The sequence below is a fragment of the Linepithema humile genome, chromosome 4, assembly GCF_040581485.1.
Source record: "Linepithema humile isolate Giens D197 chromosome 4, Lhum_UNIL_v1.0, whole genome shotgun sequence".
Classification (NCBI taxonomy): domain Eukaryota; kingdom Metazoa; phylum Arthropoda; class Insecta; order Hymenoptera; family Formicidae; genus Linepithema; species Linepithema humile.
This window is the reverse complement of record NC_090131.1, coordinates 5,654,682-5,668,507: the sequence shown is the minus strand read 5'-3', so window position 1 is coordinate 5,668,507 and position 13,826 is coordinate 5,654,682. Positions and strand designations below refer to the sequence as shown.

Here is a 13,826-nt window from a genome sequence, read left to right as displayed (position 1 = left end):
GCTTGTGAAGTACGGTCATTCTTTCTCTTTCTCTCTCTCCCTCCCGTCGAACCAACTATTGGAGTGTACGCGCGCGATGTGCGAAACGATTTAAAAATGGGTCGGCTATTTTTTTATTTCACATCACCCTTGGCGTATATCGCGCGGACGAAATAATGTTTTGTACGTGCGTACGCGTTTACCTCCGACAAATGCGCGCCCGGCTTCCATTCCGTTTCCTGCCTTCCTTCCGTCCGGTAATATAAAGAATTAATTCCTCGACCGTTTCTCCTTTTCAAGGAGAGCAGGAACGCCCCGGGCCGGCCATATCGGCGCAAACGTGCTGCAGCGAAAATATTTGGCTCGCGGTGGAATTGGTAAGGAACCGTAGATACACGCTGCGGCGGTGCTGCAATAATACGAAAGCCGACGGAATACCGAAAATTCGCGATAAATAATAGCGAAACGTGCGTAATAATAGTTTCGATGCCTTTGCCGCGACACGTTTCTCAATCAGATTCTCGTTTCAGCGACGACCAGTTATACAGTTCTTAATTCCAATTGAGATATAATACGCCATTCTCTCTCCTCTGTGTTGCAAGCGGGATTACAAACTAGAAGAGCCGCAGAATCGTTAGTTAGTCGTTTAAATTGTCGCGTCAGGAGGATGCAATAATTTGATTAATAAACTTAATCTTTTATTATTTTTTACATTCGTCATATTGAAAACCTTTTATTCTCGAATTAAAATTCTGCTAAAATAAAATCCATCCGCAAGGATTTTTTTTCTATTACATTCCCGACAATTGGAAATAAAAATGTATAAAGTAATAAAGACGATACCTCCCTATAATCGCCGCGCGGGAAGTAAATAATTTTTTATCCGAGCGCCGCGCTTATGCCGCATAATTCAGGGTTACTTCTGCGACGACAAGAAATAAGGGGTCGTTTACAAAAGCCATTAATCGCTTATGTCTCGCGCGAGGAAGTACATCGCGCGAAGAGGTACGTCGGCGCCCTCCTGTGTACCATTAACACCGCGCGCCGCTCGTAATCTTCTTTTCGTATGCGACAACAGAGAGGTAACGGCGCTTTCGCACCTGCGTTGCAGCTTGCATTTCTTTAACGCACGTTGCGGGGAAAGTGTCGTCGAAATTTATCGGGGTGGACGGACAGCTTAGAAGCTCGGGTGGGGAAAAACAGCGGGCAATAAGAGTAGGAAATTTATTAGAGCTGCCGCAAAGACGCCGATCGATCACCCGTGCCGTGTTACTTTAAATAAACGATTGTCGCCCGTAAATATCCACCAATCTTCCTTTAGCTAATTAGCTCTAGTAAATATCTCTACATCTTCTTATTTTAATTAACAAGCATAATACACCCAAGATTGCAATACTCATTTATTTGATAAAAGTCTACTATTTTTAAGACGCGGTTTTTAAAGCAAATGGTTATTTATGGCCTGAAGATTCTCTTTGCTGTGTAAATCAACCTGCGTGACCGCGCCGCGATTAAATCTATCGCATCTCAGACGAGACGTAGGTAAACGTACTCGAAGCGCGAAACATTTCCCCGCAATCAAATGTATCATCACTAGTTAAGAAGGAACATCGCAATTTCCAATCCCAGCTACCGGCCGATTAGCGGTTAATTACTTTTCGATAATTTCGCGAGGCGATAACATTTGGTTCGAATCGCGGATCTTCGTGGGAAGCGGTCGTTTGTGGCAAACGGCGATTAGAAAATGCGGCGGCGCCGATGCGATTTTCCGAGCTGCATAAGCCGATTCGATTGGAGAGAGGGAGAAAGAGAGCCGCGTTCACGATCTTCCGCTCGCTACACGCGGCACGGCGTAATCGGCCGTAACTATACCGCGCGCTGATGCAACGCGCCCTCACCTAATTATGCCCTCCCCAATTAAAGCCCTATGTGCGTCTGCAAACTACGCCGGCCGCGGCAAAAGCCGCTTTAATTCGTGCCTTTGCAAATTCACCGCACTTTGACGCGAAAGCGAATCCGAATCTTGGCCCCGAACTCACGTTGCGCCGCACTGCGCCGGCGGCGCTGCGATTTATCGCGAGAAAAATCGCATGGGTGGGGTGCAACGCGTAACCTTGCGCGTATGCAAATCTCTTCCTCCTACTGCCGTTCCTACCGTCGTCGTCGTCGTCGTCGTCGTCGTCGTTGTCGTTGTCGTCGTTGCGAGCCACCGCTTACCGAGGTGAGAGCCGAGCGATTAATGCGGAAACCGGCGAGTGTTTAGATTGCCACACGGTTCGACATGCTCCGCAGTCGAACCACAAAGGGTCGCTCCGTAACACGGACGCATCGTCTTACACTGATGCACGACGGTGCATCTGCATTTCTGGCACCCACGAGCGTTATATCCATCAGCAAACTTTCCGCCTTCCGTCCCTTCACACAGCGGCTATCATCCGTATTCTGAATAATGCTCAAACAGATATTAAATTCATAATTACTTTGATTCTTTAAACATTGAAGCAACATTATGTTAATGGGAGACTTTTTTTCTCCGATCCTTTTTGAGATGGTTTTGATTAGTACTCGGAACTTGTGTACGTCTGATCTAGTGGTAGCGTGCATCGCGGCTCTCATATATGTTTGAATATGAATAAAGTGAAACTGACTGAGAAAGCAGCTTGGGGATTTCAGAGGAGGAAGACGCGCGCTAGAACATTGATGTAACATTGACATACGATTTTACATCAATATGTAATTTCGATGAAGGCGCAGTTCAAAAGCAATATTTCAAAGATTTACAACAGTTAATTTTGCGAAAATTGTACGTATAAAAATTGTATATATTTCGTTACATTTTCATGACAATTTATAATGAATTGAGAAAGAAATGAGAATAAAAACAGTGAAACCAGGGAGAATGGAGTGCCAGTATTTTCCAACAACTTTGTGAAATTTGCTTTGCAATTTTTAATGACACAGTTGTTCGACGCCAATTAAAACTTAAATTTATTAAAGCTAAATTATTATTATTCTCAGTCGCATCATTCTTTGTAGAGCGATTGTGCTCATAATAGTGTTGCTCGGTAGCGCGCTTTTGAAGCACTCTTCCATGAAGTTGTTGTTATCTTTATAAGATCAGTTCAACGCGTAGATGATCGACCGTGTGACCGCGCGTTTGTACGAGGGAAAGTCCAAATGTAAAGGAATTTTTTTCAAGGGTTTGAATTGTTAAAAATTCCTTTGTTTTTTAATTTATTCTCACAATTTGTCTTTTCAGAAAACAAATTTTTCGATTTACTTTTTATCCTTGATAGAAATATCGAAGAATTAATTTTTAATTCGATCGCAAGTAAAGTGCAGATCCAAAAAGCCGTCTAAAAGTCGTCTGCAGTAGCGCTTTATCGGAATTTCAATCTTATAGCATTCTTGCGCGACGCCATTTAAAAAAGTAAGAAGTAAGCTCTAAAGAGACGCTCTTTCGTGGTCTCGATGATATTTCTATCGCGTTACACTTTTCCTAATCGATCCACAGCTGATCTGGTTATAGCACACCTCCTTCATATTTCTTTAGCACGACCTCTCCTCGGTTAGGAATTAGCGATGCAAGGCATACGTAGCTTTGCACTACTTCGCAACCGCCTACGTTTTTATATTCCTCTTTGCGCAATTTATTTTGTTGAGTTATTTTGATCTCGCTATTAATTATAAATCCAAAGTTATTATTAGCCACTTCAATGGCGACGAGGAAGCTCTCGATGTCTTTCATCAAGATAGTTTGTATCAAGATCGTAACAGATAATTTGATTAAGAAGTAATTCGAGCAAGAAGGGTGATGTTGTCGGCATAACTTGGGTTTTGAGATCAACCCTCAATCCACCGAGATACCCTCATCCTAGCTCTTCGTTACAAATCTTATTATATTCTTATTACACGTATTGAATGACAGTGGAAGCTGAAATATCTTCCAATTTATCTATAAAGAGAATGTAGAACGTAGAACGTTCTCAAGAGTCGAAGAAACATGGAAGATGCAGCATCACGGCGCAACAAAGCGCTGGATGCCTCAACGTACCCGCAACGTACCCTGGTGTAATGCCACAATCTCCGCAGCCCACGCAATCTATACGCGCGAATCCGGTTTCATTCCTCGACACCTCCTCGCATCCCGCGAACATGTTGCGCGTCGCGCCGCAGAATTATCAATTTATTCGATATTTATATATGTAGCAGCCGACCGACTCACCCTACACCCACGATTCGCCTGAATCGTTCATTAATTAACTACTACCCCGGTGTTTCGACAGAATTAGTTTTTAATCATAGCGTCCACGTTCGTTAGCAAGTACGATGTCCGGACCCAGATATATACTCACCAGATATATACTCAGCGCAGAGCAGCAATAGGTTCATTATCGCGATCTGCGTGCAGCAGTTGATTCTGATCCTCGGCTTTCTATCCATCGTTACAGAGATGGAGTTTACAGAGTAACTTCACACGAGGATAGTAATTTCAAACGTGTTTCTCACTCCGTCTCGCGGCGCGCTGAACTCCGTACTCCGAAAGTCTCACCGGACAGATCGAGGGCGACAATCAAATCTGCACCGTCAAGTGACGACGTATCACGATTATATCTATGTATATCTCGGCGTACGTATACGTAGATTTAATTTCACGCGGCCTTCTCACAGGGCCGAGACACCACACGCACGCACATTCGTACGATGTTCACTGCAGCGATGCCGCACCGACGACGGCGAGCACGGGAGCGCGCGCTGCAACATTTCCTCACCACACACAATCCAAGCGTCGAATTTACCACCTTTCTCAGTCGGCGTCGGTCGCTATTGTCCCCGTCCCGTTACTGTCCCTCGTTCCGGAGTTGTTAGTAGCCGACCGTTTGCCTTAGGCCAGCGATGACACCGGCCCGACGGACCGACGATGCATCAGGCGAAACGCGACGCACTCTTCGAGGCTGATTCGCGCGCGATCATCCCTCAACTGCGCGCACGGGCACGAAACTCCATTCCCGCATGGGGTAGTGGACGTATGTATGTGTTTTGTACGTATGCGTGTACCGCGTGCACCTGACGGTATTAATGGCTTCCTGCGGTCGGAGATTTAAATCGGGACTCGTCCCTCCACCGACAGAAATAGCTCCAAAACTATTTTTTTTTCCACTGCACGAGACACTCTTCGGCGACGAGGGGCGAAAAAAACTGGCTGCACTCTATTTTATTTTCCGAAGGTTCGACAGGAAAACGAGCGAAGGCCTCGTAAAACCAGCTTGGCGCGAAACCGAAACTGGGAAACTGTCCAACGTTCGTCTATACCGCCAGTGCGTCCCTCGACAGTCGCACGGCAACTGATTGTGAGCCTGCGATCTCACCGCGCCTTTGCTACCCCCACCTTCTGGTTCTCACCCCTCTACGATCCACTCATAGTGTGCCACAGCGTACTACAACCGTAGCGGCCGTGGCAGCAAGCGAAGGCGGTGGTGGTAACCGGCCAGAGCCGGATGCACGCCTGCAGGTGCAAGAGGCGCTAACTTGAGGCTCGTCCGTGAGAGAACTCGCTTACCGCAGGGTTTCTCAATTTTGTCTGTGCCCGGAGACTGCTCGAAAGTTTCCACAAAATCACACCTTTCTATGCTTATGTCACGAAAAAGAGGGAACGCAGAAAATAAAACGACAGCTGCAAAGAATAATGACAAATAAAAAAATTAAGAAGTTTAGGGTATTTAAATTGCGCATAATTTTTTTATTCGCTCAGCAAAATTTAACAAAAAAAATGCCGTTTAAAAATTACAGCTCATTTTACAATAAAAAAAAAGATAACAATAAAAAAAATACAATGTTTAGAGCGTTTAAATGGCGAATATTTTTTTTAACTTGCGCAGAAAAATTAGTGGCAAGTAAATTAGTAAATACTTTTAATGTAGTAAAACATGTGCGGTATTATTAGAGATAATATACGAACACATGATACTACGAAAATGTTTTATTTTGGGTGCTAGTTAGTATTCTGCACTGTTATTCTCACTTTGACATAAAATGGCTTTAAATAAGGATAAGTCTCAAAATATGACCCTTATTGCATATATGGTCCCTCTTGAGATGTACACCGGTAAGTGAAGTGCTTGGACGACACTAGGAACTACTTCAACTCGCTGGTAATAGTGCATTCTGGTTATCTAGAGAGGGTGTATTACGTTTTACTCTCTACAACGCTAGAATTTAATGAAGGCGGTAAATTTTTATAACGCTCTTATCACGTATGGTTATATGACACAAAACATGCTTCTTAAAATGATACACAGAGTAAGTTTAAAATTGCATTGCTATATTTTAGAAGAAAAAAAGAAAGAAATAAAGCATGTTTATAATTGGACATTGAAGCAAATTATTTAAAAGTGCTTTAAAGATACATTTCGAGAGACTCGAGTTTTTTCTTTTCGAGAATATCTTGTACAAAATTATAACGAACGTTAAAGGAATCAATAGTGTTGTCATAATTCAATTTAACTGAATTTGCAACCAATTCATACATAGATATGCGATTCAAACAATGAACTTGGTGGTGTAAAAAGATTAAATTGGTAGATCCGTATAGATGTAGCGTTTGCTATAACAAATTTTTAGCAAACACATAGTTCCAATTAAAAATATCGTTTCGAATAATTTTCCACCGCGGAAAATTGCATGATGAATAAAACGCGTAACATGTTGTGATGACGTTTATATTCAGGGTTTGCTAATTTTGGCAAAAAGTAATTTTACGAAAATTTACATAATTCTCTAATTTAAGTCTGTTAATCGGCGTCCATATGTGGTTACGCCGAGACTGAACGAGGCTAATTATTTTAATTACTTAATACAACGCTCCGGCATTTTGCTTAATACGCATGTAGTGCCGAGCGACATAAGGCTAACTTCTGTCTATTCCACGTTTCTACGTTTATGTATGAGTGTTTCAACAATTTCTCTCGCTTTCTTTATTAATATTCACAGATATTTCTTTTCGTAATCTTATAATTAGCATCATTACAAGTAAATAATCATCTTCGTGATATAAATATTGTCCGCGTCAATTTCAAATAATGCTGTACAGATTTGAAGTGAACTCTCCATTTAATTTTCTATTCGTTTCTCCTTCTCTACGCACAATATTCTAAGCGGAATCAGTCTCGAGCTCGGGGCATCAATGGAGCACGAGCCAACCCTGCCGGCGGCGGCAGCGGTTAAATAAGTGGGGAGACCAAGCGAGGGGAATGGGGGGGTCAGAAGGGTGTCAGCGAACGTTGGGCCCTAGTCGCGGGGTCGAGGGTGCCGGAGCGAGCGGGGGCAAGCGCGGCGGGGACGTAGAGGTGCACGACGGCAGTTTGCCCCCACCGATCTCTACGGCAGGTGGTTCTTTCTCCCGCGGGCTCCACTCGAGGGACCACCAAGCATTTCGGAGCTGAACCGCCCGTACCATCACGGAGAGAAACAGCACAAACCTGCTGCGAGCGCATACGGCGCGGCTGCAGCACCCCGGATTGGAGGGAAGGCACGTCGGGTTTTTTAATGGATCGCGATCGTAATAACACGGCTTCGATGCGCGCCGCTCCGATAAGCTTGCGCTTATACCGCGTCGTTTGCAAATTCACGACTCTCGAATCCGCTACTCGAACTCGTAAGAAGCAGCAGCAATTTTCGCGCTTTTCGCGCTTAATGAAAAAGTTACTCTACATTTTTTCTCATCCATGTCGCCATCAATTTTCTTTTCTTCTGATATTACGCTTTTAGAAAGAAAGTTTTTTTTCCCATATCATTGTGATACTTATGAAGTATCAAGCGAAGAGTAGTGATTCTGATGTATGTATCGATACGGCGATACTTCGATAGCGTTAGCATTTTTGCGTGTTCAGTTGCAATTCCGGTACGATGAGTATCGCGAGCTCGAAAGAGTTTTATAAATATACCCGGCTCGTTTGTCGATTCTATGCATTAATCTTCCGCTTGTTTCCCCTCCTTTTAAATAAAAGCGTCTCTTTATGGAAGACTCAACTGGTATGATTTGCATAGATTCGCAATTCGGAGGAAAGATAGCGCCGACGCCGAAGGGGAGTTTGGGGGCCCCGCAAATGGATTCTTCGCGCACACACTGTAAATTATGTTTGTATTGCGGCTTATTTAGTTACCGCGATTGTAGCTGCGGAATTTGGACGTGCACGATAGCATAAATTAGCTATTTGATGCAGTGGGGATTCCGCCATTGGTAAATGATAAACCGTCGCGCAGATTAAAACTGTATTTTGCGTCGGCTGCGCGTGGCTCGTCATAGAATGTCGATCACGATGGCCCAGTTGCTGTGTACTCGCGGCCATATAAATTAAACTTCGATCCGATAAATTTTCGGCGTGTCAAAACAATCTTAATGGACGAATAATGATGAGGATGATGACGATAAAAATTGCTTTTCATCAGCGTGCAGCCGTTATCGTAAAACAACACATTTTCACGCGCGATGAGATAGATCGAGCGTAGTTGTCGAGATCGTCGTTCAACATAAAGGCCGGAAGCTGCTGCGCGATACAACAACTTCATTTTAACACGTCCTGAAGGAATGCTGTGAGGAATGCGAGAGACGCGTTTATTACATAACACGTTTATTAGGATCGTATCACCGGTAGCGCACGTGTCACCGCTTTTTTAATCGATACCACTGCCAATTCTGCGAAATCTAATTTCTTTTAGAAATGCGTGATAATTTATTTCTACACCGAACAAAGGCAACCATGTAATTTGGTCCTCGAGAAGCGGCCAAGATAATGACGGGAGATCTATTTTACTTTTGTAGTAATAGCCGCAGGAATTCATGCTTCGTCAAAAGGACGAGTGGTAACGCCCCTATAAACCTTGAGAGAAGGCTCACCTGCTCGCTACCTGACCGGCCTGTTCGAATCCTTAGATGTTGCCTCTCGTAGCCTCACCTTTGTTTCGTGAAGCATTGTCAGAATCAGAAATGGTGTAGAAAGGCTCGAGGTATTATGTAGACTTCACACCAAAGAAAGCGTCACCGACGTGTTCACGTCGACATGTGCTGTCCACAAATATGTGCAAAGCACCGTCGCCGTGAATGTGTGTGTTGGCAACATTATCGCCAACAAATATTTGTTTCCTGTCGCTCCGTATCGATAAACATCAAAAAAATGTTGCTGAAAAACGCCGGTCGCAACTGTCACGAACTTTGGCGTTTTCAGCGCACTTTTCCCATTATTTTAAACAGTCGTATCAGAGTACGATGTAAGACACTTAACTCGTGCGAGAAACAGCGTCGAAACTCGTGCTTTTACAGCTTCATTTTCAATTTTCTGTCGCCATTAATTTTATATTAGATTTTATAATAATTAATAATGTTAACCATTTAAATTTTTAATTTTAATTATTCCCACTTTGTTCTTAACAATTTAATAAAAATTTTTATGTTCACAAAACTAAAAGTGACTTAATATTTCGTTATTAACAGAATAAATTCAGTATGACAACATGGGACGCTCTTGGCAACGAAATTTATCTCCGAAACGTTGCCAGCAATTATGTCAACTATACGGTGCCGTGAACATGTAGACTTTTATATATTTATTTACAGCTTCGTTTATGCTCTCGACGTTCGCGTTTTCCGAGAGGAAATGTCACTTTTTACAAGTTTTGTGAAATGAAACGGTAGCGCACTTGCATGGCGTTCCGTGCTCGCGTTACATGTTCGAAAAAGTCGTCAATCAATCCTGAATTAACTAGATAATTAAATAGTCGATTTGGACAAATAACCTATTCGATTAGCAAGGATAAAATATGCCCGCATTCATATGTGAAATAATGTATTGTTTATTCGATCAATTAAGTAACAAGCCGAACTCAATACCACGCACGTAGCTCGATATCGAGTTCGATATCGCACAACGTTTTTTAACCCAGATTGGCGAAGTAGATTTTTATAATGTAAGTTCTCAATCCTGCATCCATTAATGCTCGTAACGTTAGTATGCGAACGGAAATTCATTATAAAATTCCAATAATTAAAATTTTTAATTTTTTACTATCTTGTAATTAAAATAATAGAGTTCTTATTCAGCAAATTTTAATGACAGTAATTAGCATTAATTATTTGCAGTTTGAATTTTATCGTATTGAACAAAAGTTAATTATTTGAAGTTATTATCTAGAATAGTGTTTAATGTAATAAATAATATAATATGACAGAAGTGTCCTCTTTAAAGATAGTTACAAATTTGCGAAGTAGCGCAATGCTGTTACCAATGTGATTTCGAGTACGCGAGTACTTTTTCAAATTTTACACAAAGTCGCTTCAGATTCCAATCAGCCTGATGGAAAATGCATCGCTCTTGGGGTAGCAGGAGGCAACTTGAAATGAGCTTAACTAGCGCGGGTATCGTTTCGAATCCGTGCGATCAACGCCCGGTAATTAACAGCATACATAGAAAGTCAATCACGGCCGATTATGCGCGCATCGGCGCGCATCGTGACAGAGTGCGGGACGAGCATGCGTGCGTGCGTACGTGCGTGCGTGCGTGCGTACGTACGTACGTACGTACGTTCGTTCGCAGAACAATTCCGGCTGGCCGATTTTCGGCCTTCGAACGACATGAGCGGATTAGTCTAATTCGGGGCAACGGAGCGAGAGCGAATCCGAGGGTTGATGATGGTGCGCGTCGGTCGAGATCGCGTAGAGAAACCGGCGTAGCTCGCCGTTGCAATTCGCTCAAATTGAGCCGTCAAATTTGTTCGGATTGTCATGCTAAAGCGGGAGCGGTGAAAGAACGTACGAAGAGGAAAGGAAAGAACGGTGGCTCGAGTCTGTCGCGCAGTTTCACCATTGTTGTCGCATGGACCGTACACATGGGCTGCACATTTGCGAAACGTATGTTTAACACGTGCGCTCGTATCGTGCGGTGACCAATGGACAATTACACTCGAAGATACGCGGACGATTACAAACACGGAAGTTGAACATTTAAGCGTCCGTCGACGCTGAGATAACATCAACTGTTTCGTGAACCAAAAAAAAAGAGAAAAAAAAATTGCGCGCGCCAGACGCTTCTTACTGAGACTCCCGATCTACGATAATTACATGCACATAATTTGCCGTGTTTGTAACTTACGCGATCCGAATGCCAGCGGCCGACTGCACTCTGGCGTAAGTCCAACCCGAATCCGACCGCTGTCTACGTGCGCTACATTGACCCGCTGGTTACGGTCAATGGTCGAGATATATTGGAAAATGCTTGGAAAAAGTTGATGCGCGTTATCGCCACTTGAAGTTACGTTAATGCCCGTCCAATAAACGATTTTGATTTTCGCTCGGCGAAGCGAAGCGCTGACGCGCTTCAATTTTCGAGCCCTGCCAAAGTGGCGGGCGCGCCATTACGTGTCATTTACTTTCCGATACTTCAGCCCGTCGCCGATCTCGTTGCGATTAAATACCCGCGAATACGCGACGATGCGCGACTTTCGGCCGGCCGCGTATGTACGCGCTCGGCCCGCAACCGCGGAACCGGTTGCATGCGACTCGTTGTGCGACCCGCGCATCGCAACATGTGAACGCGACACGGTTTTTTAAACCCATCTGCGACCGCAAGGGATTAATATATTTCGCTGTCGCGCGAAATAAAAAAAACATGGACGCAGATTTCTCCGTTGCTGTTCCTAGAGCACGAACGTTGCACGCTCGATCTATCATTAAAACGGTGTTTTCAGTTCGACTGGAATTTTGCATTAGATGAGATCCATAAAATTAAAAAAAAATATAGCGCGATCTGTAATTCAAATTAATTATGAAAAGAGATTATTAAGACGAATTGGAACAAAGAATTTGAATAATTACATTTCAAATAAATTATAATTCTATTTCAATACTTAATATATTTTCTAACAATACCGCGGTTATAGAATGCTCCACGCAAATTGACGGCTTTCGCGAATATATTTAGCGTAGCGAGAGATCCGAAAGAATTTCGCATTCTGCGTGACTTCACGCTCTGCCGGACCCTCTGAATATTTACGATTGTATAAAGATTCTATTTGAGACATTATATCTTGCGAGATTTCGCGACGGAAAGAGGATTCGGCTGCCGGCTCAAGATACACAATCGAGCCTTTATTTCTTCGGGCCCGAGGTCGCCTTCGCGGTGGCGATAAAGAGATAACCGCAATGCGCCCTGCTCACCCGACTGCCATGCAGTCGGCACACAAATACACTCAATCCAGTATTCGACTCGTTATTGTCGTCATCGTCGTCGTCGTCGGTTCGTTACCCCGTCGAGCCCTTTTGACCCCGCGAATGCATCGCGATTCTACTTCCCCTTTCTCCGTCCTCTTTCCTCTTTCGTCCAACGCCTGGACTTGTCTCTCCGCCGCGTCTCGTCGCTGACTCTTGACCTCCCCCCCGCCGTTCGCGCTCGGCCGCGTGTACGGGCAAACGCTTACTGTTTTTCACAGTTACGCCAACGATCGATAGTCCCGATGCATCATCCGACTGAGAATAAAATCCTGGAAAGAAAATCGTCAATGTGTCATATTCATGCTATTTTCGAAGGCGCTCTTACATCGCGAAAGTTTGGTAAAGCGGAATGGAGGAGTGATCGTTATCGACAACTTGAAAAGCTTAATCTGTTATTAGCTGATAATACATGGGAGGTGAATAAAGTATGAGTTTATGTACATGTAAAGAAGCTGTAGGAAATTCACGGCAGCGATATTGCATAAACCGATACCATAAAAGTCCGTCGAGAATTACCGGTAAGAATGTTGAAGTTATATCGATAGTCCGCCGAGGCGAAATCTAAAGCTCAGATTGTGCAGTTTGAACAGTTTAGATTCGGAGCGAATTTATTTTGTCATTTACAGTAAATTTCTGGATATCGCGGATTTATCAGGTTTTCCTATATGAATATTTTGGCGATAGTCTTCAATAGGTTAATATAATATATATATATATATGTCGTATACGAAGAGCGACTGGGGTGCTGCAATACTTTTCGAAACGTACTTCCATGAGTGAAAAGTTTCAAGTTGAAAGGATGCATTCCGCTGGCCTTGAACGAGGTTTTTGCCTTTACATGTACGTGAGCTGCACAGCATGCGCACCTTTTGGGTTCCGCACGGAAAATTCTTCGTTAGAGAGCAGCCAAATTCAGAAAAGTTCTTTGTGCATAACAACAGTTATTAAAATCAACTTATGCTTATTTGCAAATTTCGAAGAAATCTCCGTTTTTTTTTTCTCTCGGAAAATTCAGTTTCCATACATCGTACTTTTTGCGATGTTCACGGCACTTCTCTTGCGAATATTTTCAATATAATTTCCGTTAACTTTGCAAACCAACGAAGTTTTATCAATATCGAAAGATCCGCGAACATTTTGCGAGCGTATTGTATGAGATACGTGAGCGAAGTCTCTGTATCGTCGGAGAGAGTAAGTGCCACGCTTATTTAGGACGCGTCATTCTAAGTGTGATCTCGTAACTTTTCGCAGTTGGACAGACATTTCCGTACAGAGGATCGATCGGCGTTGACGTCAGCGACTTCATTATCGTCATTTGAGAAGAGATAGATAGATAGATAGAGGTAGAGTGAGAGAGAAAGGGAAAGAGTGAAGAAAAGTAAGAGACAAGGAAAGGAGCAGAGGAAGGGAGAGAGAAAGAAACAATGAGAGAGAGAAACAAAGAGCGAACAAACAAGGCGAGGGACAAGAGCCGCAGTTTTAATTACGAACCGCCGAAGCAGTTCCTCTCCTCCTGATCCGCGGAGTCATGGAGAGCGCGCGGAAAATGCGATTTAATTAAATGGTAACAATTCACGATCGGCGT

General features: G+C 43.4%; 1 protein-coding gene and 2 long non-coding RNA genes across 10 annotated transcripts in view; 2 read left to right on the top strand and 1 right to left on the bottom strand.

Moving 5' to 3' along the window:
* Positions 1–13,826, bottom strand: part of ed (echinoid) — a 212,576-nt gene that overhangs the window by 18,940 nt on the left and 179,810 nt on the right. Inside the window, exon 1 of one of the 7 annotated variants that reach the window (XM_012366477.2) lies at positions 4,335–5,214. The exons of the other annotated variants lie outside the window; for them this stretch is intronic. Coding sequence (XP_012221900.1) covers positions 4,335–4,422 — 88 coding nt within the window. The 5' untranslated portion in view covers positions 4,423–5,214. Of the gene's footprint in view, positions 1–4,334; positions 5,215–13,826 lie in introns of those variants that run through there. 7 annotated transcript variants of the gene reach the window in all.
* Positions 1–13,826, top strand: part of LOC105671927 (uncharacterized) — a 134,135-nt gene that overhangs the window by 37,739 nt on the left and 82,570 nt on the right. The gene's annotated exons all lie outside the window — the stretch shown is intronic.
* On the top strand, positions 4,927–5,283 carry LOC136999352 (uncharacterized). Its single transcript, XR_010889715.1, has 2 exons — positions 4,927–5,006; positions 5,208–5,283. It is a non-coding gene; the product is annotated as an uncharacterized lncRNA (long non-coding RNA).